Source organism: Eumetopias jubatus, unplaced genomic scaffold (assembly GCF_037043125.1).
Source record: "Eumetopias jubatus isolate StellerSeaLion01/CBP00866 unplaced genomic scaffold, mEumJub1_p1.0 scaffold_12, whole genome shotgun sequence".
NCBI lineage: Eukaryota > Metazoa > Chordata > Mammalia > Carnivora > Otariidae > Eumetopias > Eumetopias jubatus.
The window spans coordinates 59907647-59932307 of NW_028274818.1; the positions used below are offsets into that span (position 1 = coordinate 59907647).

Here is a 24661-nt window from a genome sequence, read left to right on the forward strand (position 1 = left end):
ACAGAATTCAGAGTGTGTTGGTGGAGGCTGTAGCTGTTTCATTACAAGCAGAGTGGACAGAGTCAGGAGGTCACTACCATCTCTTCCTGGGCTTCCCAAGTTGTTCTGCCTTGGGGTGCTTCTGGAGAGGAGATGGGAGATGAGGTGATGGGAGAATGCCCTGGAGGGAAAGGTGGCAGTCACATTAGAGAGGGCTTGATCCCCCAAGTTCCATTAACCCAAAGATGACTGACCCTCATCTCCACCAAATTAGGAGAACTGGGGCAGTGGAAGTGTTCTTGACTTAGTATTCCATCAGGGTGATCTTGTGTCATAGTCATGTGTAGCAGAACCCAATAATAAGACATAAGTGTGGCTTTTTTATTTTTTATATTTTTAAAAATATCTTTAAAATTTTTTTAAAGATTCACTTATCTTAGATATCTATCTATCTATCTATCTATCTGTCTAGAGAGAGAGAGAGAGAGAAAGAGGGCGAACATGTCGGGGAGGGGCAGAGGGAGAGAAGCAGACTCCCTGCTGAGTGCAGAGCCTGACCCCGGGCTCTATCTCATGACCCGGGCTGAAAACCAAGAGTTGGATGCCTAACTGACTGAGCCACCCAGGCACCCCCAGCTATTTTATTTTTTTAATAAACAGAATAATCTATAGTCATATTAATGAATTAGTACTCTTAACCATATATTTAAGCCTTATTAATATTTCTCTATTGTTTTATAATATGGGCATCTCAGGTGGGCTGCATTTACCATCACTTTGAAAAATGATAACACTCAAAATTATACCAGATTATATAGACATTCACTCTGTTTTAAAAGAATATATTGAATATTCATGTCTTTTAGGCATTTTAATATGTGGTTTATAATAAGAAATATTTATTTGATCTTCAGCTAAGTTTCTGACACAGAGCTCCTAAAATCTTTGGGATTTCCTAAGTGATGAGAGTTATAAAGATGTCTTCTGTTATGTTATGGGGTGACTTTTAGAAAGCCCTTAGGTCTCTAAGGATGACCAGGGAACCAAGCCTGTAATTAGAGGGTTGGAACTCTCTGTTCTATCCCCTAACTACTGGAGAGGGAAGAGGGACTGAATCAATCACCAATGGCCAATGATTTAATTAATCGTGCCTATGTAATAAAGCCTCTGTAAAATCCCAAAAGGACCCACACTTCTTACTCTATGCTTCTCTTCCACTGGGCTTTCCTGAGTTAAAACCTTTTATAATAAACTGGTGATCTAGTAAGTAAAATGTTTCTCTGAGTTTTATGAGCTGTTCTAGCCAACTAGTTGAACCCAAGGAGGGGGTTGTTCTAACCTTTCATCTCTAGCACAGTGACAACCTGGACTTGCCATTGGCATCTGAAGGGGGGGGCAGTCTTGTGGGGCTGAGCCCTTAATCTGTGGGATCTGATGTTATTCTAGGTCAGAATTGAATAAATATTTTGGTGGTATGGGAAAAACCCATGGATCAGAATCGGTATCCACATCAGAGACCTTCATTTAGAATTTAAAGTAGCCAGAAGTAGAAGTTTGCCTGTGAGAATCCTTAGTCCTCTAAACTTTAATTTGTTATACAATGTGTGAAGATCAGCCTCAAAAATTTGTTGGGTGAGGAAAAGGGAAGGAGTAGCAGTCTATTCTAATTATCATTATACATTTAGGTAATATATATTTTGCAAGGATAAAACATCAGAATAAAAGCATATTCATAGTCTTTCTTAACTTTATGAGATACAATTATTTTTAAAAATTAAGCTCTTTGGTTCAAATTCCTTTGGCCTATGGGTGAACATTTTTGGAAGTTTTGATAAAATTCCGTTTGGCCACATTAAAGTTTTCCAAACATATGGGGGAGGTAAATAAGATGAAGAATAGTTGATAAAAGTATATTTCAGCAGTTGAGAGAATTTCGGATGCTCACAGACAACTTAAAAGCTTTCATTTTAAAAGTCTAGATGTAGATATTGATGTATTCTTAAATTCATGTGCTGTTTTTAGGGCAGAAGCACTCAATTCTGTATTGAGTTTATACATGGGTTTATTTCTTATAGCTCTGATTATTTTTTTAATGTTTTCATTTTACAAAGGTAAAATGAAAGACTCATTGCACAGAGTACTAGAGCATGAACTTGAAGCTAGGTAATGTTGATGGACTAATTAGAGAAAAAGGTAGAAAGGCAATTGTTTTGCTTTAATATCATGGATAAATGGCTGGATGGCTGAACAGATGGATGGGCAGACAGGCAGATGGATGGATGGGGAGTTATTGGAAGTCACACATAAAAGCACTCAGGAAAAAAATACAAATCCAAGTAAGTGAAAATGATGTTTTTATGAAGAAAGCTTAAATTGGCGCCTATTTTTTAAATTTCTCTACTTCATCTATCGTTAATAAAGAAAAAGAACTCACAGCATACTTTACCACTAGTTATGGTCTGTTACTGTGTCTTGAAGATTCACGTGAGACTCAAAGACCATGCACAACCTCTTAGCTTAAGAGAGGCAAGAACATGACCATCAGAAAGCTGGTGGATCATAGTAAAAAAGAGAAAAGTTGTGCTGACTCCCATAAAATATATATTTTTACCATTCACGACTAGTTAACTAAAAACAAATTTCCTAGTAATGCTGATTAAAGAAAAATTAAGAATTAAGTGTTCACATCCAAATTCTTAATTATCAGTGGCCATTCCCTATTTTTTTTTCACCTGAGGGTTTAACAAATTCCCTAACAAGGATAATAGAGTTCACAAATGCTGGGAACAAGTATTATAACAGATACAGTTTTATTTGTAGTTTAATAGTCCAGAACCATAATCCCTTATCTACAGTTTGGAGGTCCAAAACACCTCTGAAACCAAACATTTTTTTATAAGTTTGTGGCAAACTCAACTTACATGAGACTGTTTATGTAGTCTTTATTCATTCCACTTAGTATGAATGTTCATATGTTTACTGCAGAAATGTTAACATGTTTGATTACTCCATGCTATGTCAGACCCATTTGGTAGTGTTATGTACCATCTTTCTGTCTGAAATTAGAAGGGTTCTGAATTCTGTAATCCATCTGGCCCCAGGGGTTTGTTGTAAAGGATCACAGAATGAACAGATATCTGGCTGACTGAACACTGTACTCACCGGTCCTGATTCTACTCCTTCTAGAACCACACAAATAAATCCAATCCCTTGTCCATGTAGTGGGTCTTCACATATTTAAGGTTAGCTATGAAGATGCTATCAAGTTCTCCATTGCCCTGATATAACATTCCTGGTTCTTTTAATTGTTCTAGAATCTCTTTGGATTTTTCCGATTCATTCATCCATTCATTCATAGAGCTTCTTGCCCAGCCTAGGCCCCATCGTCTCTTATTACAGCTGTGCCCTTACTGGCACCATGATTCACACAACCAATTACACTTCTTAACACTCCCAGTATCAGCAAGGCCATACCCTTCACCTTTCTTGCTCTAGGAGAAATTTCCTAGCTGGACTATTTAAAAATCTGTGTTCTCCAACCTAAGGTAGATTCTCTAAGGAATGGAGATCCTGAGATAAATCCTGGGAAATATGAGGGGGATGAGAAGTCAAGAATGCTTTTATTGCAACTTTTAACTGTCCTTTATAATTGTCCCCTGCGGTGCCTTCTTCTACTTTCTTCCAACTCTGAACACCATTTCTGCGTTCTTCACTGTGAACTTCTGACTTGTCCGCGTGTGTTACTGAGGTCATTCAACAAGTATTTATTAAGTGGCTACTATATGCCAGACACTGGAGTTGTAAACCAAACCAAATCCTGACCTTCTGAATCTAAATTAATAAACACCAGGACTGATAGAGGCTCTGACAAAAAGTAAAGTAAGGTGAAGGGAAAAGTGAGTTGTAGGAGGTGATGGTCTGACTATAGAGATTTGAGGAAAGTGAGGGAGTAAACCAGTGGATACCTGGAGACAGAACATTTCAGGCAGTGGGGAAAGGCAAGTACAAAGCGTGAGGAAGGAGCATGTGTAGGGAGGAGGCTGAAGTTGCTGGAACAGAGTGAGCAAGGAGAGAAAAGTGGAAAGTGGGTGTGGAAAGGGGGTATGCCTGGCAGGCAGGGTGCAGGAGGGGCTTCAAGAAGGAGAGCTTAAAGGAAGAAGAACCATGTGAAATGCTGCTGGTGTTCACATGAGGGAGGTGAGAACCAAGAATTGACCTTGGAATTGGAAGGGGAAAGAACTGATGACATCCACGAGAGCTGTCTCTGTCCAGTGCGTGGGTACAGATGTCTGATGGGAGCAGAAAAGTGGAGAGTGACCACAGGAGTTTGTGCATAGAAAGGGTCAAAGAGAAAAGAAGGTCCAGCTGGAGAGGAAGGTGAATTAGGGTTTTTTTTGTTTTTTGATGATGATGGGATAAACAGCATATTTTTAGCCAGATAGGAATAATCCAGGAGAGTAAATATCATGACCCTTGTTCTTGTTCTCCCTTAATATGTGTGTTTCCTTGATCCCATTCCTGCCTTGTATCTCCCACATCTTCCCCTCAATTAAGCCTTACTTCCTCTTGCATAATCCTAAAGCATCATGATATAAATAGCTTTCTTGTACTCTTTTATGAGTTTTACAGGGAGGAAATGTGATAAACTTTCTATAAACTAATTTCCATGTCTAATAGCCCTTGAATTCCTCCCTGCAGCCAAAAAAAAAAAAGTCTTTAAAAAATAGGATCCAAGATATTCGTACATGTCATCTTTTGCTAGAGAAGTGTCAAAACAAAAGCCATGGTATATATACCAACAGCTTAAGTTTATATCTCACTAGCTATAGTAAAACATGTTTCTGAACCATATGCAAAAAAAAATCACTGACGTTAAGAAAATATCTTAGCATGTGGAAGTAGTAAAACGATGTTTGCATGAAAAATGTCAAATGTAGTGAACATTATTCTCCTGTAATAAAAGATTAATTTTGCTGTCACATGTGATTTTGTAATAGTTTTGGCCATCATGTATGACAGAAATTTGTTTTATTTGTTACCATAAATTTGTAGAACCAGGGATTGTCACATGACCATTTTATTAAGGAAATCTAAAAACCTTCAATTTGTACAGAAAGAACATGGTCACTCTTATGGGACTTAGATAAAGGGTGTATCAGCTGAGCTACTTTTGTAAATTCCATGTAAATCCACATCTAATATAGAATTAAAATAGTCTCTACTACAAGATACATGAGAAAAACAAACGTCTTTTTCTTTTATAAATCAGAGATTTTAAACTAGTGGTGAAAAATATGTGATCAGGAGTTTAAAAATCCTAGCATGTATATGAACGCAAATATTCCTATTTTCAATGACTATTAAAATCTTATTGTCTAAACATTTTAAAAAGTTCTAAATAGTACCTTCCAGATTTCTCAGCTTTTTCTCATGCCATGTTAAATTCCTTGTAGAAGAACATGAAAAGAGGATACTCTTGGTTTGACAGGGTTTAGTTCAGGTTCTTTATTTACACAGTTGGAATGTGAACCTTGTTGTTGATTCCATGAAGCAACTGTATTTTCCTTCTTCAGCAGCATAGAGTGTCAGCATATCCAGCACTTGCCACCTACTCCTATTCAGTTCAGAGCATTGCAATGTGCTACAATTAAGGAAATATGCTGACTGTCCTGGATTTTTCAGACTTTTATGTCTGTATCAGATTAGATCACCAACAAGCACCAGGGCATACTTGAGTGTGTTGACTTCCCTGTCTTCAGAAATGCCTTCACTGAATTATAGTTTAAAATTTATATTGAGGATTTGTGTAAAAAAAGAAGCCATTGGAAAAGTTTCTCTTTCTTCTGTATTTTTAGATTTGTACTGATTGCAATTCACATGCCTTATTCAGAAAACCACATCAAAAATTTCTCCTAGAAATTAGATTTAAGAAAATGTGGTGGTAGCTTTGTTTTCTCCAGACGGTCTTACATGCTTTCCTTTTTCAAAGATGAACACTATAGCCTGTTGTGTTTCCATTCCTGCTTTTCCTTGAATAAAGTTCAAAATTTGTGCAATTATACTACTTCTCCCTAGTATCTAATAAAACACATGTACCCATTTTTTCTAAGTGGTTTCTCTTCTCAAAAATCATTTTAAACTGCCACACTTTATATGTTCAGGGTTTTAAAAGATTCAGTCTTGGGAGCCTAGGTTGCTCAGTCGTTAAGCGAAGTGTCTGCCTTCGGCTCAGGTCATGATCCCAGGGTCCTGGGATCGAGCCCTGCATCAGGCTTCCTGCTCAGTGGGGAGCCTGCTTCTCCCTCTCCCACTCCCCCTGCTTGTGTTCCCTCTCTCGTCGTGTCTCTCTCTGTCAAATAAATAAATAAAAACTTAAAAAATAGAAAAAAATAAAAGATTCAGTCTTTAAGAATCAAATGCTTCTAAATAAATAAATAATAAATATAAATTAATATAGTGCATGGAAATATATAAATATATGATAAATATATACATGGAAATAAGTAGAAGATATCAATGGTTGTGTATTTCATCTTTCCCGTATATTTCTGTAGTGAAAGGCAATGTAGTTCAGTGGTTAAAACCAGAACTGTGGAAGTTGATTTTTCTGTTTGACTGGATTTGAACCACAGATCTGCCATGAATTGGTGTATGACCCCGAGCAAGTAATTTGACCATTTTAGGTTTCAGTTTCCTCATTGTAGAAGTTGGGTAACAATAGTAGCTACTCCATGGGGTTACTTTACAAGATTTAAAGGAGATAACATCCGTGAAACCCTTTTAGCCCAGTGCCTGGCACATAACAAGTCCTTAGTAAGTCTGTTAGAGCTACTGTGATGAGCCAGGTGCTGTGCTGGGCATGGGATGTGGAGAAGAAGGACATTCCATTCTCTGCCTTTAAGGAGCTTACTTCATAGTGTCTTTTAAGACGCTCATTCTGTGGAAGCTCTCTAAAAAGAAAGAGATACTGAACTTGGGACGTAAATGAAGATCATCTATCCCAATTTACTTCCCATTATAGGAATACCATTTTTACAGTACTAATAGGTAGACATTAAGCCCATGATTTTGTACCTACTTTCTAGTGGGATTGATAGGGAAAGAGTGCAGACTCTGAAGTTGACCAGATTATTCATTCCATTGTTGTATGACCTCAAGAACCTCTCAGAGTCCAGGCTGCTCCTTTTCAGAAGAGCATGATGGCATCTCTCATGCTTGGTTGCCAGATGGTTGGATGAGGTGGTGAACATGAAGCGCTCACTCACTGTGTCTGATACACCACTGGCTTACTGTAAATGTTCACTTTCTTCAATTAAAAAAGATTCTCTGTCATTTTTTTGGACATCTGTGATTGCTAGGACAGTTTTCTCCATTCTCAGATTAAAACAGTCTCTATATAAATTTTACCACTTAATTGTGCTTGATCCTCTTCAGTGGGATGCTTTTTAAAACAGGAGTGTAACCATATGTAATGACACCCTGTTATCTTTTTGTAGTATATTTGACCATTTTAAATTCATCTAAGTATCCTCTCCCCCAACTATCATTTCTCTTTCTAGTCTGCAGACATCCCATTAGAGATTCTTTAAATGCTTTGTTGAAAAGAAGATTTATCACATCTATGTCATTTATCTTTTCTACTAACCTAGGAGCTAATAAGAGTTAGTGACATGATTTCATGTGGAATCCTTACAGGCTCCTAATGATTCATATAATGTATTCATATAATAATTCAATTCATATGAAAATTTAGTTTTTCTTTAAGATGGGAGAAAGTGAATATGATACACTAAACTATTTCATAAATTTTATGTATATTCATTCGACTACATTGTTATTTATGGATGGAATTACAATAGTAAATCAGTAAACTCAAAGGTCAGGTCAGATAGAACCCTGCACAGTTTACTCAAAATGTAAATTGAACATCCAGACTCATTGCTGAAGAGTTTACTGGAAGGAGACAAAAACAAGAGATTTAAATCAAAGTCCTAGTTATTTCTCAAAATTTATCCCTGTGAATTTTTTAGCTTGTCTTTAATTTCCCTGTTCATCACTCATTCATTTAGTTGTTTTTTTTTCATTTAGTTATTTTTCAAATATCTAGTAAATACTTACCTGTGTCAGCTTTATTATTATCCCTGGGAATGTAAAAATGAATGTACATGGTCCCCTAATCTCAAGGAACTTGCAGTTCAACAAGGCAAAAGATACATGAATAGCCTTAAGTCTTTTTTTTTTTTTTAAGGTTTTATTTATTTATCCGACAGAGAGAGACAGGGAAAGCAGGAACACAAGCAGGGGGAGTGGGAGAGGGAGAAGCAGGCTTCCCGCTGAGCAGGGAGTCCGATGCGTGGCATCATGACCTGAGCCGAAGGCAGACACTTAACGACTGAGCCACCCAGGCGCCCGAATAGCCTTAAGTCTTTAAAATAAACCTTCCTAGAGGGTCAGATATACTTTCTATATGGGAAGCTATTTTTGAGCTTAATTTGAAGGAGCCATGGAAGGAAGAGAAGAAGAGAATGGGTAGAACCCAGAGGAACAGATTTAGCAAAGACCTCCCAAGGGGTAGGGAGTGGTTCTGCATGGTTAAAGCCCAAGGAACACTGTAGAAACTAAGGAGAAATTAATTAGGTTAGTTGTAAATGGCCTTGAATCCCATGAATAAGAGGCTCCGATGATTCCCATGTTTTGGATACTTGTGAAAGTTGGATTAGCCCAGTGTGGAGGCCATTCTGCGGGGTGTGGCAGTGGTCTAAATGACATAAGGAGAAGCTTTGAAAAACAATCAGGGACAGTGGAATTTAGGTTGGGACAGATTAAAAATCATTACTGAGGAATCATTGATAACAGAACTTGTTAACCATTTGCATATATATGGAGGGCTGGTGAGGAGGGAGGGAAAGGATTTAGAGACTGAATGGTTACGGGTAGTTATATTCGTAACCAAGGCCCAGGTGGGGGAGGAAAGAAAAATGTCCACTGGGATCTGAAGCTCAGGGCAAAGATCAGAACTAGAGGTGTGGATCTGAAAGTCTCCATTGTAGTTGGAATGATAAAGTAGAGATTGCCTGTAGATACTACAGAGTCAAGATTAGACCCTGGGTATGGGGGAGAAGTTTAGCAGCAAAAGAGATCGAGGAAGCTTGTTCTGAAAAATAGTTGGAAAACTCAGAAATTCTCCGAGGACCAACAGATAAGAGAATTTAAAAATTAGGGACTAGTTAACCAGTTCAGAGTGATTACTGTGGTGGAGGAGGGTAAGAACTAGAAAGTGCTGGTGGGTTTACCAGTTAGGAAAGGATTGACAACTTTTATTCCACAGAGGGGCTGATGTGAATGATGATTTGTGTGTGTTGCGGGGAGGGGGTGTTTGCTTTGAAATGAGAGCATCGTGGCATATATCCATACCCATCTTTTGTGATCTATAATTATTCCAACACTATAGGAAAAGTTTTTTCCTGAGGTAGCTCATCCATGAATTGTAATGTTCTGCATTTATAGAATCTCAGGCAGCCACCAAAGAGATTCAGACTGTAGGGATCAGTTTGATTGGTTGAATGTGTTTTCTTCTGAATAAATGATTCATCGCTTCACCCACCTATACCCTCTAGGAAACACTAATGTACGTTATATCTGCTTATTGGCTTTATGTTTAATATATATTTGCAGTTTTTAGAACACAAACATAGAACATATGTATCTGTCATGGAATCCTAGATTTTAGACTATGAATATTTCTCAAAATTCAGCTACTGTCGTTGATAGAAGAGGCCAGCACACACCACGTGTTACCATGACGTGAGTGCAGTATGCTGTGTGAGGCCTCCATGCCAACCCCTCTGCACTGTGCAAGTCCTTCTTCAGCTCACACTGAGCCATGCTCCTGTTGTTGCATCAAAGAAACTGAAAGGTATTCTTAAAGCTTGGTTTCCTTGAGTCAAGGGCACTTTTGTGTTCATTCTAATTGTTCTCCATAACCATTCGAGGTAACAAATGCAATGTTCTCTCTGAAAAGTCAGAGATTGTCAGTGATGAAATTCAGAAATTCACATGGGCCTGACAAAACTGAAATTCTTTTTACTTGAGGGTAATGATAAGTGACATTTTGGTTGATTGTTCCCATTATATTGTCAGGGGTTTTGTGGTATTTCTTGTGTATGTATTTTAAATCATGGAGGTTATAAAGGCGAGAAAGACAGAGCCAGGAGTAACCTCCCTCAGATCACCTTTAACTCCAGAAGGCATCTAACACCTACTTCTAGCTTGACCTGGAGAGAGAAACCCACAACTTTAAAGCTGGCATGCCTAACCAGCCTTTGTCTACAGTCTCCCACTGTCCCCCTTCTCTGTGTGTATATATGTGTGGTTTTTTTTCCCTTTCTCTTAAAAAAGTTGTAAATTTGTTGGCAGACATGATGGTGTTGTATTTCAGTGCAGTACATTGTGAACGGGTAATAATGATAATTATGTCTACTCTTAGCTTATTATTCTGTGTATCAGGACCTCCAGCTTGTGACATGCCCGCGCCGGGCCGCACTTACTTCTCTCAAAGGCCGTAGACTCCAGTGAGGAATCAGGCTACTCCCAGCAAGCCTCGTTGGAGCCAGCAGGAAATGAATCTGTCTGCCACAGTTTCTTATTTAGACCAAATTATTAATGTTTAGTGGCAGAAAAGTGACTCCCTTTCTCCTTCCATTGAATGATGAGAGCATATCTGTTTTCTTGATAAGATTGTGGCCAGCCTGGCTCTTGCTTTAGAAGGTAGATAAAAATTATTCTGCCGGCAGGCCTCGGGGATGTCTGGTTTCTTTTCTCTGTTTCTGTGCCAGAGTGTATCTCCCTTATTCATCTCACAAACTGTCTTTAAACTTAATCATGCTGAACTTTTTGTATATGTTTGCCTGACAATAAATGGGTCTGGGGATGGGGGGGACAGTGCAGAGAAAAATACATCTTTATTAGGAGAGAAATAAGAAACCACTCTCTTTGTTTAGAATAACCCTTAGGTTCAATGTGCCCAGTTATATTAAGGACAAAATTTGAGAAAGTTTTCATTTTTTTTGAAAAATACCAAAATAAAAATAATAACTGGAATGCGAATTAGTTTTAGCAAATTCTGTGATAAAAAGTATTCTTTCATTCTACCACCTACCTCTGTCTTGTCTCTAATATAGACCTTAAAAACATTTTCATTCTCCTGAGCTCAAATTTTCTATGCTTCACAACTTCTAAATTCATAACTCCTTAAAACCAAATGAAGTTTTTTACAACTTGGGATATTTGCATATAAGGAATAAAAAATCCTATAGATATATTAAGATCCATGTATTTTCTTTTTCAGGTTACATGTACAGCTTTATTTTTTAGAAAATAAATTTAATACAAAAAAAATTTTTTTAAAGTAAATTTAAATATAAGCTTTAATACTTAAAGGTGTTTTGTTTTTCTCTGGTCACTTTGCCCTGGACCTAGAAAACAGCTTCAACTGAGCGATCATCTCAGAGTCCTATTCTTCACAAAATACTTGCCTTCTTATCCTGTAGATGGTTCTCTGAAGCATCACAAAATCTGTCATTACCAATTAAGGGTGTCACGCTTCTTTAACTTGATAAGCTTGAATTTCAGGTTTTACATTCATTCCAGCATTACTTTCCATCTTTGTGGACAAGCTGCTGGGTAAGCAGGTGGGGTGGTGCAATATGACGAGGTGTATAGTGTCTTAGAACCTTATACTCATAGACATTTAGAGCAGTAAAGCCCTGCCTATCTGTAAGTCAGACTTTGGGCCTCCCCAGCCTTCCAGACACAGCTGGGACCCCGGAAGTATGTGGGAGGCATGGGGCTCATGAGGGAGAAGCCCTGTGGCACCTACCTCCAGGTCCAGGAACTCTATTCGTTAAGCCAGAATTGAACTCAGTCTTACAGCTCTAATTTGAAGCCTATTTAAATTAGCTTGGTTATCTGGGTTTCCCCTCTAGAGAAGATAGAAATTATTGGAAGAAGATAGAGTCTCTACTCAAGGCAGGCATGCTGGCACCAGCAAGATGTGATCACAGCCTGCCATCTTAGCAAGAAACAGAAACCTGAACAAGTGGACAAAGGAAAGCAAAGTGTGAATGTTCGATCCATACATGGGCGAGCCACCACATAGGTATCTCTTAGGAGGCCTTGAGCGTAGCCCTGTATCAGCATATTACAATGGTGACAAAGATGGGCCATCAGGTAAAAGTTAAATCGTTCCATTTAAGAGAAAAGTTTGATTTTTTTCAGAAAGACTTTATTCTAAATTCGTTATATAGAGTTGGTCCTTGACAGAACCAAGTTTCTGTTTCCTGGGAATCACACACTGATTCACATCACTCTTCCCCATCATTGTCCGAACCAAACTTTGCTTATGACAAAAATTGTTTTGTTCAAATTGGTCGCCTACTCTGTTTGCTGAACCTGATTCCATATATGTCTCCCGGTTATTTCCTATAATTAAATTCTCCCTTAAAAAAATAAAGAATACCTCATATTCTGATTACTTTTGGTCCTCCATTTAAGGAATAAGTACATACTTTTGATATTTATTCGGCATAGTTTTGTTTCTGAACTTCTATAGGCAATAAAAGCTATTACAGCAAAATATTAACATAAACATCAAATTTTATAGCCATTATATACCACTCAGTATCCTTCTCTTCTGTCTAAAAAGTAATGCTATATTTCCTGTTTTCCAGTCTCTGCTTTTCTGTGTTGTTTTTCCAAGATCACTGAAGGTGATGAGTGAAGAGTTTTCATTATCGTATGATTTGGTTTTGCTCATATTTTCTTTCTGTAATCTAGATTGCTGATTGGAAGGTGCAGCTGTTAAATAAGCCTATCAAAGATGTCATCTGAAATTTTTTAGTTTTTACTTGCCTTTTTAGTTCTCTGGTAGGGTGAAATCTTGATTAACAGATGCCCTGGCAGTCCCATTTGTTGCGAAGAGAGCCAGATTCAAAAGAACATGTCTTCGTGAATCAAGCATTAGAGTTTTGTCTCCACACCATCCACAGCCCTCACCCTACTCGGAGTTCAAACTCAAGTGCAGGCAATATTTGGAAGCCAATGACTGTCTTCTTCCACCTAGCCTTGGCTTCCTCTCTCCCCTTCTCTATAAAGGATATATCATCCCTCTTTTGACTCCCCACCTCCTTTCCAAACAGGACGTAGTGGTCATTCTTATTTATTGTTTGAAATGTTATCACCACCATGCTTTTTCACTTAAAGCCTGTCTTGTTGCGAGATATAGATCTTTTTCCTACTCAGCCTAAGAAATTTTCGGCATGACTGAATGAGGGGTGAGGCAGGAGGGAAAGAGCATGGACCATGTACAAGGAGTTACTCAATAGGCTGAACTTGGCTGAGCAGCTGACGGGCCCGCCACACTCGCCCAGATGGAGAGCGAGCAGGAACCGCTCATATGGACTGCTGCCTCAGCCCTCTCCTTCCCGGCTTTCTCCCTCCTTATGCTCCTTATTTCTGCCAACTCTGGCATTGTATCTCACCTCTGGGGACACATTCTTTTTTCCTGCCTAAAGTGTGGAAAAAATTTCTTGTTGTCAGAGTTTTGTTGAAATAAAATTGGCATTTGGAAGACGCCACATTTGCTGGGAAGCTTAGGAGGGGCACTACTCACAAAGCGCTGAAGTGAGCAAGTTCTCGGGGTGTGGACTGGGACCCGGTGTGCCCTGGGAAGAGAGGGGGTGAAAGCACGGTGGTTGGGGGCTCTGCGGCTGCCCAGTCCACGCTTCAGGGGAGTACCTCCGTGCCAGGGCGAATAGTGTGGCCCAGAGACCGTCTTCATCCTGTTCTCTGGTGCTGCTCAGAAGCACACCCCCCTTTCCCTACCCTACCCCCCACTGGGCACTGCCCCAGAGTAAAATAGGTCCGGAAAACTGCATTTTAACATATGCTCCATGCTTGTGCTTCTAAATCCGAAGAACAACTACTTGAGGTCCTGGTGCTTAGTTTCTCAGCTCCCCACCTCATTTATTTGTGCCTGGTCTTGAGGTGCCTAGGATGCAGTGACTGACTCACTCCAGCCATGTGCATCAGAAACCGGATCATAGACAGCCAGCCCCAACACCGGCCTGTGGGGTTGTGGAGATCCTATAGCAGCACGGGGGAGCAGGGTGTATGTTCTCGAAGCTCACTGTGGTATCCTTGGCTCATTTGGCCTTTGTACATATTCTTCTGTATGTATTCTTCTTTTATCCTCCATCCCATTTCCCCTTCCAAGAAAAGTATGAGCAGTTAGGATTTCTCTTTGAAGCAAGGCTCCACTGTCAACCTGCGCCAGAAAGATTTCCACAACCCCTACCCTCCTGGGACATGGCTGGACCTCTACAAACCTAGGTGGTGGTGCTTAAGGCACCTTTGGACTTGCTTATGTGTGTAGCTCTTCTATTAGACATTGAAGTTAATTGTCCTTATAAAATTGAGCTGAGCCCAGTGCCTGACCTGGAGTTACTGCCCCATAAATGATTGTCAAATGAAGGGGTGAGCTAGATCTTGTGAGGGTTCCTTGACGCACGTTCTCTTTAGTTTTTGTTATCTCTGCTGCAAGGAATGGCTGAATTTGTTTTTGTGTAAAATTAAATATGTTTGAATTAGATTTGTCTTCCTGTGATCCTTAGAAAAATGTGTTTTAAAAATAAAATATGATAGTGAGAAAATTAAGATGCTTTGGTGATCTAAATACTTGTGAAGTACACTTTTTTTTTTTATTAAATGTTACAAAATACTTTAAAGAGTTCCAAGTAAAGTTAAGAGGGGATCTACTGGATTTTGGCTAAGTGCTAAACAAAAAGAAAAAAAAGTTTTTAATTCCCTGTCCAAATATTTCAACTTAAATTTACTGGTAGCTCTTTCAGAGGAAAGATGGGAACTCTGCAATCCTTTGTTTGTTATAAAGGAAATGCTTTTGTCTTCAAATGTTTGGAGGAAGGATTAAAGGCAATTTATGACTTGGTTAGAAAGTAATAAAAGTAGTAACAATGGAGTGTCTTCTAAATTGTCATCATTTTCTGGAATTAATAACAATATCAACTCAGCAGGCATTTTACGTCCAAAAGGAATTACTTTCATTTGTCATGCTTTAATGTAAACTCTAATATCAGTCTTGTAGCTGCTGTGCTGGATCATTTCCTTCATTCCACTGTTTAAAAACAGTATTCATTCAGTTGTACGGCAGAGGAATCCTGCCATCAGATCTTTTACCACAGGGCTCAAGAAATATATTTATAATTCATTTCTTTCAGGAAATAAACTTCAAGATCTGCATAAAAAGTCTTTTATTAAGATAAGTCACAGCTTTTTTAGTTTCTCCAGGAATACTCCATTTTTAATTCCCAAGGGAAATCATAATAATGAATAAATTAACCTAATAGGTTATTTTCCTTTTTATGGGACGCCTTTTTATTAGTATAGTCCTACTTCACAGATTTCTTACCAGTTGTTTAATTAAAACAATCGCATATACTTTTTATAGCATTTTACAATTTATAAAGAACTTTATTTTTTAATTTTTTAATTTTAAAGATTTTATTTGTTTGACAGAGAAAGAGAGAGCACAAGCAGGGGGAGCGGCAGGCAGAGGGAGAGGGAGAAGCAGGCGCCCCAAGGAGCAGGGAGCCCGATGCGGGGCTCGATCCTAGGACCCTGGGATCACGACCTGAGCCGAAGGCAGTTGCTCAACCGACTGAGCCACCCAGGCGCCCCTATAAAGAACTTTTTCAATAAAATTTTTTTGATCTTTGCAACAATTCTGTCTAGTAGTAATAATAATGCTATTATATATTATTAAGCCCTTTTACTATTTGAGGGAATGCAAGAGTCAGTGGTATCAGGACATTACCCAGTATCAACTAGCAGATCCAGAACTCAGTGAAGATCTTACCTCCAAATAACACCCTCTCCTAACTGTACCTCTGGTAAATTCAATGCTGTTTTCCTTGGGATGTGTTTTGAAAAAGAACTCCCAGAAGTATCAGAACATTATTATCGCACATGTTCTAGTTTCTGTTTTCAAATAAATGGTTGGTTCTCTTGCTTAATGAAGCTGTTTTTTAAAACCTGCCCAAGTATTCACTTTTTTTGGTGAGTGTGACATGGAAAGTGAATCTGAGATTTTATGATTTTAAAATAAGCATATGAGTTTTTGTATGATACTGTTTATTTAACTATTTTAACGCTTCAGATTTATTTTTTTAATGGAACCACTCTCAGTACCCTCACCTGAAAATGAGGGATATTTCCTTAATTTCTTCTACATAAGACTCCCTTAACATAGGATAAAATGTAGATATGACATTTTTAATGTGTTTGTAGATCATTCCATTCGACATCCTTTGATTCCAAGATGAGAACCCCTGGATGAATTAACCTCTCGCTCTAACGTTCAGTGTTTTTGAATCAAATGTCAGATAATGTTCCTGTGCGTGTGGTATTATTTTCTCCGATAACTCAACTCCTCAATGAGTTGATATTTGCTCACCTATCATAAGGTGGATTGCAGTGATCTGTATAGGTCTTTGTTGAAATACACGTGTCTTCTCTCCACCCAGAGTAAAAGAAGCCGAAGAGGTGTGCAGGCAGAAAAAGGGAAAATCACTTTATAAAATAAAACCAAGACATGACTCTGGAATTGTAAGTATTTAACTCTTCTCTTTTTAACTTGTGATTTGCTTTGGCTTTTAAACACTGTTTTCACAATATATACCAACTCACATAACAACATTTTAATTATTTTCCTCTTCACTGTGAGAGAGATTCTCTCTCTCCTTTTCTTTATGCCTTTAATCAGGCCCAAAAAGCTAAGAGAATCTCAGGATCTAGCATCCGAAGCTTAAGAATTAAGACAAATCTACTAAGGGAATGCATATACCTAAATATGTGTGTGTTGGCAGGAGTTGGGGGGCAGTTTCTCACTTTCTCCATTACACAAACATCACCAGTACAAGGCTGCATTTGAAGCCCGAGTGGCTGTTGTCATTGGATTAGCACCATTGGGATCTAAAACATGATGGGAAATGCCAAGTGTAGTATTGTCCTTTGCTCAGATTGGGGGGCTCAGACCTGGTTTGTACCCGTATGTGGCTATTTAACAGTTGTCAGCCAGTAGTCTGAGTTTAACAAGCTAATTTAAGCTTCCTCCTTGCCCACTTCTTTCTTTAAAATGCCATGCTGTGCATCCTGGAAGGCAGGACTTGGTACAAATGACGAGTTTACCCTTGTGATGCTGTCAGTATTGTTTTGAATATTTTGAGGTTGTATCACTTGGTACCACAGGGACAAGTAAATGATGCTGTTTTAAATGAAAAGTTGGGTTAGGCCTTAAAATAGGAACATTTTGAATTGGATTAATCTAATGTGGTCTAAGTGGAAAAGATCAAAATAACCCAAGTTGGGATATGATTAAACTGATTAAACCCTATTTAGAAAAAGTTAGGAAGTATATCTTCATTTAAAAGATATTTTCCCTTTAGTTTCTCTACATCAAAATTAATCTTCTCTAATGACAGGTATTATATTATGGTTTAGTTTATTTTCTTTTTTGATTAAAGTACAACCTTAAAGTTGCATTGAATGAGGAGGAATAATTATTAATTAACCTCAATCATGCCATTATAAGGATAGAAGAGAATTAAATCATATTAACCATGAAACGAAGCAGCCAATGCAATCTTCATATTTATGTATTTGTGCATAGAATTGAAAATGAGAAAGGTGAGTTGGCACTTTTTCATGTTGGTTAGACGCTAAAATTTTAAAGCTTTTTTTTTTTTCTCAAAAATATTTGGTGATTTGGCTGGTGAAAATTCTTTTTTTTTTTTAAAGATTTTATTTATTTACTTGAGAGAGGGAGAGATAGCGAGAGAGAGAGCATGAGCAGAGGGGAGAGGGAGAAGCAGGCCCCACTGAGCAGGAGCCTAAAGCGGGGCTCGATCCCAGGACCCTGGGATCATGACCTGAGCTGAAGGCAGCTACTTAACCGACTGAGCCACCCAGGTGCCCCTTGGCTGTTGAAAATTCTTAAAGATAAAACAGAGTTTACTTATATCTTTTTCCTTTATGGGCTGGTGGATCTTTAACCTTTTCCCAGAGAACTTGATCCAAATGAAAAGATCTTGTTTGAGCTATTCTAAACTCCGTACATTTTTTAAAGTTCTTCTTTCTAACTATAACTCTTATCTGGTGCATTTATTTTCAGAAAGCAAAAATAAGCATGAAAACCTGAACAATGAAAAGCAGAATGAACATGAGTCACTGTAACCACTTCCACAAAATTCAGCTGACCTGAGGGTGGGAAGAAAACTACATCATTTTGTTCATTTTTCCTCTTGACCTCTTGCATAATCTTTGTGTTTTCTAGACAGTTCACTGATTGTTGAATTTTACTGTACATTCATAAAAATGCAAAAGCAGTAGACCAGTGGAGAATTTGACACCTTTTCTTTTTGTAAAGTTTATGGTATTATATTGATAGACCAAAACAGCATGTATAAGAGGCAATATTTGCATTAATGCTGAACATGCTAAATGTTAACCTAAAATTTACTTTCGTGAGAATATTCCTTATCCCAGCAAAACACTTTCCTTTCTACTGACAACCAGTACTCCATGTCACTGCATTTAGATTTATGGTTAAAATGTTATTTCTAGTGAATTGTTTGTATCAGTTACATGTCTACATATAAATTTTCTATTTTAAAATTTAAGTACCATTTATATATCATGATCAAGGCTTTCCCAATTCGTGGGTTGCTCTCCCTAACTATATATTTGTGAAAGAAGATTATCATTTTTTACACAAGTCAGATAATGAATAGAAGAAATATAGCAAAAGGTAAACCCTTTCCTATAAATCATCTAATATAGGCAGGAATCAGAGTTTTAAGTTTAATGAGGGCTTTTATCAGCCTGTGTTCTTTGAGACCCTACATAAAGCTAATCTTCAGCTAAAATAAACTAAACTAAAGGTGTGCCTCTCTATAACTTTACCATTGGCCTTCACAAAGAAAACATGACTTAATATTTTGAATGAATTTAAATAAATGATGCTCATAAAATTGCCAACCGTGACTAATTGTTGGCCAAAAAAGGGGGGTGGGTAGTAGGTTTTTGGATGAATTGGCATCTGTTAATTAAACGTACCAGCCTGAGTATTTTTACATGATTGGGATTGTCTTTATGTGTTATAGCAGGTGATTAAAAGCTGTCAAATGAATATATAATGATTGGTTATCTGAAGGAGCTTAGGAAAGGATTTTCTTTTATTTCACTTTGAGGAGTAAAAAAAGTAAATCTCCCATTCTTTGTGAGAGTATATTAAAGTCATCTCATGATGCATTGTGATGGTTTTGTCTAACACTAATAGGTAGGGTTTTTAAAATTCTTTTGATGATATTTGTTGGGGTTATGGTTGTTGATATTTCTTGCTATTGGAAACCAATCTTGGAAAGCAACTTAAAAAAGAAAATGTTCCGAATCATAACTATGTTTGCGTTTATGTAAAGTATGGTCTCTTACCTTTTAGTTTGTAATTTAAGTGCAAAGAAACAGTAGTGGATTTTGGTTGTTGTTTTGTAGTCTTCCTGTCTCCTTCAGTCCCTCCAGTGTGTATATTACCATTCTTCACTGAAATAATAGGGCATTTAACAAAGATCGCTATGTGCAATACTGTATTTAGTGTTTCTATTTCAATTTTTCTAGGATGTTAATTTATATGAAAATAAAATGAATAATAAAAGAGTTCTGTACCTATTGTGTATATATTGCCTAAGGAAACTTGCAAAATGCAGTCATCATATTTAACACAGGGGGAAAATAAGTTAGACTCTGTGTTTGAAGATTTTTAAAAAGTTCTTATTTCAAGTTTAACAATTGTTAGTAGTTGAGTATTTGAAAAAAAATTGAAATGCTTCTTATGCAATCTTAAGGAAGAGGTAATTCCCATATATGAACAGAGATATATCAATATTTGAGAAATCCTTTTTCCAAAAGTTAAAAGTTAGATGCAAAAATTCGTTGGATACAGATTAAGTGGTTATTTAAGGGCTATTGGAAGATGATAAGGCCAAAGGGAAAATAATGGTGGAGATGGGATGTATGTAGAAAAGGAAATAAGGAATGAAAACTAAGCACTCCACTACTGGAGAAGCGTGACAAGAGTTTTCTTACTCCATAAGTAAGCTTTGCATTTGGGTCTGATAATTTTTCAATATTAACTCTTTTATCCCCTGTACATTGACTTATCATCTACTTGGTGTCAAGGCATGGTGCTAACTGCATGTCTCAAAGATCTTCATCAAGTTGGGGGGGGATAGAATATAAAGCAACAATTACGGATCATTGTAATGTCCAATTCAGAGAGCACAGAAAGCTGGGGAACCTGGCTGGCTCAGTTGGTAGAGCATGTGACCCTTGATCTCAAGGTCATGAGTTCAAGCCCCACCGTTGGTAGTGGAGTGTACCTGAAAAAAATTACGAACAGAGAGCACAGAAAGCTAACTCTAGAGGGATGAGTGGGTATTAGGCAAGTGAAGGGGGAGAAGAGAAATCTGCAGATGCAAAGACAGTGCTCAAAGACACATCAAAAACATCATTTCTTTTAGGAGTTTTATCTAGTTCAGGTTAGATGGAGGGAGCAGAGCATAAAGTTCAAGAGAAAATGGTGAAAGATGTTGCTAGAGACATAGAAAAGAATTTTATGGTAGAAACAGTGTAATTTTATGACAGTTTGGGGTCAAGAGGATCTGAGAATCATCTAGGCCCTTCCTACTCATAGTAGGGCAGTACATCAGCAGCCCAGACAGCACCTGAGAGCTTGTTTGAAAGGCAGTCTTAAAAGTTTTCCAAATGATTGGTGAGGAGGGGATGATGATGCACTTCTGAGAGAGGTAACAAACTGAGGGGAAAAAGGCATGGAAAACAGATGCAAAATAGTCTGGCACACCTGCGGAAGAATTAGTTCTACATCAAGAAGAAGAGATAGGGTGTAAGGCAGGGTAAGTGGTAAGGGGCTAGGGGTAGGATCAGGGGCTAGATCATGGAAGTCTTTAATAAGAGGAAACAGTATGTAGTACACTGTGGAGCCAGTAAGTTATTTTAAGGTAGTAACGTGAACTGGTTTGGGTTTAATAAAGCCCATTCTGGTACCAGTGTTGAGAAGTATAAGCCTGGAGGCCAGAACACCTTTAAAGAAACTATTGCAACAATGAATTATGGAACACTACCTCAAAAACTAATGATGTACTGTATGGTGACTAACATAACATAATAAAAAAAATAAAAATAAACTATTTCAATTCAAAGAAATAGGACTTGATAATAGTAGAGATGGAAACTTGGCGCTGAAGAAAAGATATGTGAAGGAGGTAAAATATATATGAGAACTTCTGAAATCTTTACATGTGAAAAACAAGAAAGCATGTTGAATTTAAGATGACAATCTGGTTTCTTGTCTGGGTTATCTGACAAAGTGTGTCTCTGTGCATCAACAAAGGTGATAAGAGGAATGCTTCAGTCAAGTTTCTTCAAAAATGTCTGTCTTAGAGAAACCTGGTAAGTCTATCAAGAAAAGCAGCTCCCAAGTCTTTATCTTCCCAAATCTGCTTCATTTTCTTCAGAATACCTGATATTATATAGTTATTAGTATATAATCTGTCACCCACTCAAGTTTAAATCCAGAAAGACAGACTTTTTCCTTCAGGACTAAATCTGTAACATTAAAAGCAGTATTGCAGCACTCAATAAAGATGTACTGATTTAATGAATAAATAAATTAGAGGAAGAGAAGGGAAACGTTCAGGGTTGAAAGGGAATGAAGAATCCATAATGTGTGCTGGACATGCAGTTGGTATTTCTAGTAGCTGGAAAATACTGATGAGGAACTCATGAGATAGGTTTAATTCTGATTTTGAGGTAAGAGCCATCTATATTCGGGGTGATAGTTGAAATCAGGTAGATTGTTGAAACTGCCTGGGAAATTGGGAACAGATTATTTTTTAAAAAATCACTGAGAAGGTGTTGAAACTAGTGTTGAAAAGACAAACAGAAATAAAGAGGTCACAAAAGGAACCTCAGGAAGATTAACCAGGGAATTAAAAGCAGAGAACCATGAAGAAGTAGTATTGACGAGGTCAGAGTAAACAGCACTTCAAAAAGAAACACTCCACTGTCACCATCCTTTTGCCCTTCAAACATACTACTATTGTAAATAACAAATGTAATAAAAAATATATATAATGGATTGACTTATTCAATATTCTGTTTAAAACTTTTAGAGAAGCAGTGTAGAAAAGAGATTTTAAAAAAACAAGACACATGAGTTCTCGAGGTCTACTCCTGATATGACTAAGCTTCTAAGAGACCAGTCCTCCCCAGATAATAACTATAAATTCTGAACAAAATATAAAAACCACTTGGAGGCCCTGGTTAGTGAACAAAGGAGGCAGGTTATGGGGCCTCAGGGAGGATGGAACCAAAAGACAACCGACAGATTGGGAGAAGATATTTACAAATGACATATTAGATAAAGGGCTAGTATCCAAAATCTATAAAGAACTTCTTAAAGTCAACACCCAAAGAACAAATGATCCAATCAAGAAATGGGCAGAAGACAGGAACAGACATTTTTCCAAAGAAGACATCCAAATGGCCAACAGACACATGAAAAAGTGCTCAACGTCGCTCAGGATCAGGGAAATCCAAATCAAAACCTCAGTGAGATATCACCTCACACCAGTCAGAATGGCTAAAATTAACAAGTCAGGAAACGACAGATGTTGGCGGGGATGCGGGGAAAGGGGAACCCTCCTACACTGTTGGTGGGAATGCAAGCTGGTGCAACCACTTTGGAAAACAGTATGGGGATTCCTCAAAAAGTTGAAAATAGAGCCACCCTATGACCCAGCAATTGCACTACTGGGTATTTACCCCAAAGATACAAATGTAAGGATCTGAAGGGGTACACGTACCCCAATGTTTATAGCAGCAATGTCCACAATAGCCAAACTGTGGAAAGAGCCAAGATGTCCATTGACAGGCGAATGGATAAAGAAGAAGTGGTATATACACACAATGGAATATTATGCAGCCATCAAAACGAATGAAATCTTGCCATTTGCAACGACATGGATGGGACTGGAGGGTGTTATGCTGAGCGAAATAAGTCAATCAGAGAAAGACATGTATCATATGATCTCACTGATATGAGGAATTCTTAATCTCAGGAAACAAACTGAGGGTTGCTGGAGTGGTGGGGGTGGGAGGGATGGGGTGGCTGCGTGATAGACATTGGGGAGGGTACGTCCTATGGTGAGCGCTGTGAATTGTGCAAGACTGTTGAATCACAGATCTGTATCTCTGAAACAAATAATACATTATATGTTAAAAAAAAAAAAAGAAGATAGCAGGAGGGGAAGAATGAAGGGGGGGAAATTGGAGGGGGAGACGAACCATGAGAGATGATGGGCTCTGAGAAACAAACTGAGGGTTCTAGAGGGGAGGGGGGTGGGAGGATGGGTTAGCCTGGTGATGGGTATTAAAGAGGGCACGTTCTGCGTGGAGCACTGGGTGTTATACACAAACAACGAATCATGGAACACTACATCAAAAACTAATGATGTAATGTATGGTGATGAACATAACACAATAAAAAAGAAAAGATAATGGCCTGAGGACAGGCTTTAGTAATGGTACAGCACTCAGCAGCCAGAGTCCCAAACCAGCAGTCTTTTTGGCCAGATGACATCATCTTTAAAGTCCTGGGGGTGGGAGGGTGGGGGAGGAGAGCCCCTGTCAACCAGAATTCCATATCCCATGAAAATATGCTTGCATTTATAAGAAAACTACTCATATTTGTTACAAGGACACCTGTACTATAAGAATGCTAAAGAAAGTTCAAGTTGAAGAGAAATGGTACCAAAAGAGAATGTGCATCTTCAAGAAGGAACAGCAAACATTGGAAATGGTAAATATCTAGGAAAATATAAAAGACAAGTTTTGCTTTTAATTTATTTTAAGCACTGACAGTTTAAAGCAAAAAATACATAACATTTCGTTGGAGAGTTCATAATGTATGTAAATGTAATGCATAAGGCAATTTCCAAAGATGGCACAGGATGAGGGAATAAGTTGCAAGATTTCTACATTTTACATGATGTAGTAAAATATTAATTCCAAATAAACTGAAAACTTAAGGATATATACTCTCAAAATGTATAGTATAACCCTTAGTGCAGCCGCTAAAACACAAGGGGAAGAATTATAGGTAAAGAGCCAATACCTACATTAAAATGGAATTCAAAATATATTTGAATACTTGGGGACAAAAAAGGACTAGGAACAACAGAATTAGAACAAAGGACAAACAACAAGATGACAGCCTTAAACACCAGCTTATCGACAGTTATTTTGTGTGTAAATTTATGTGTAAACACTGTAGAAGGCAGAGATTATCACAATGTACTTTTTTTTTTGAAAGGCAGCATTATGCTGCCTCCAAAAACACAAATTAGAAAGATACAAATAGATATAGTCATAAATATGTATGCGCTGATAACAGCCTTAGAATAAAATGAAGTACAAATTGACAGAATTAAGAAACAAACCATTCCATAATCATAGTTGGGGGTTTTACTACTCC

The 24661-nt window shown here is 37.9% G+C and overlaps 1 protein-coding gene across 1 annotated transcript in view; it reads left to right on the forward strand.

The window, feature by feature from the left end:
* Positions 1 to 18250, forward strand: part of FMN2 (formin 2) — a 370643-nt gene extending 352393 nt beyond the window's left edge. The window contains exons 14-15 of the mRNA XM_028111462.2: positions 16578 to 16659; positions 18224 to 18250. Coding sequence (XP_027967263.1) covers positions 16578 to 16659; positions 18224 to 18250 — 109 coding nt within the window. The remainder of the gene's footprint in view (positions 1 to 16577; positions 16660 to 18223) is intronic.
* The last annotated feature ends 6411 nt before the right edge of the window (positions 18251 to 24661 follow it).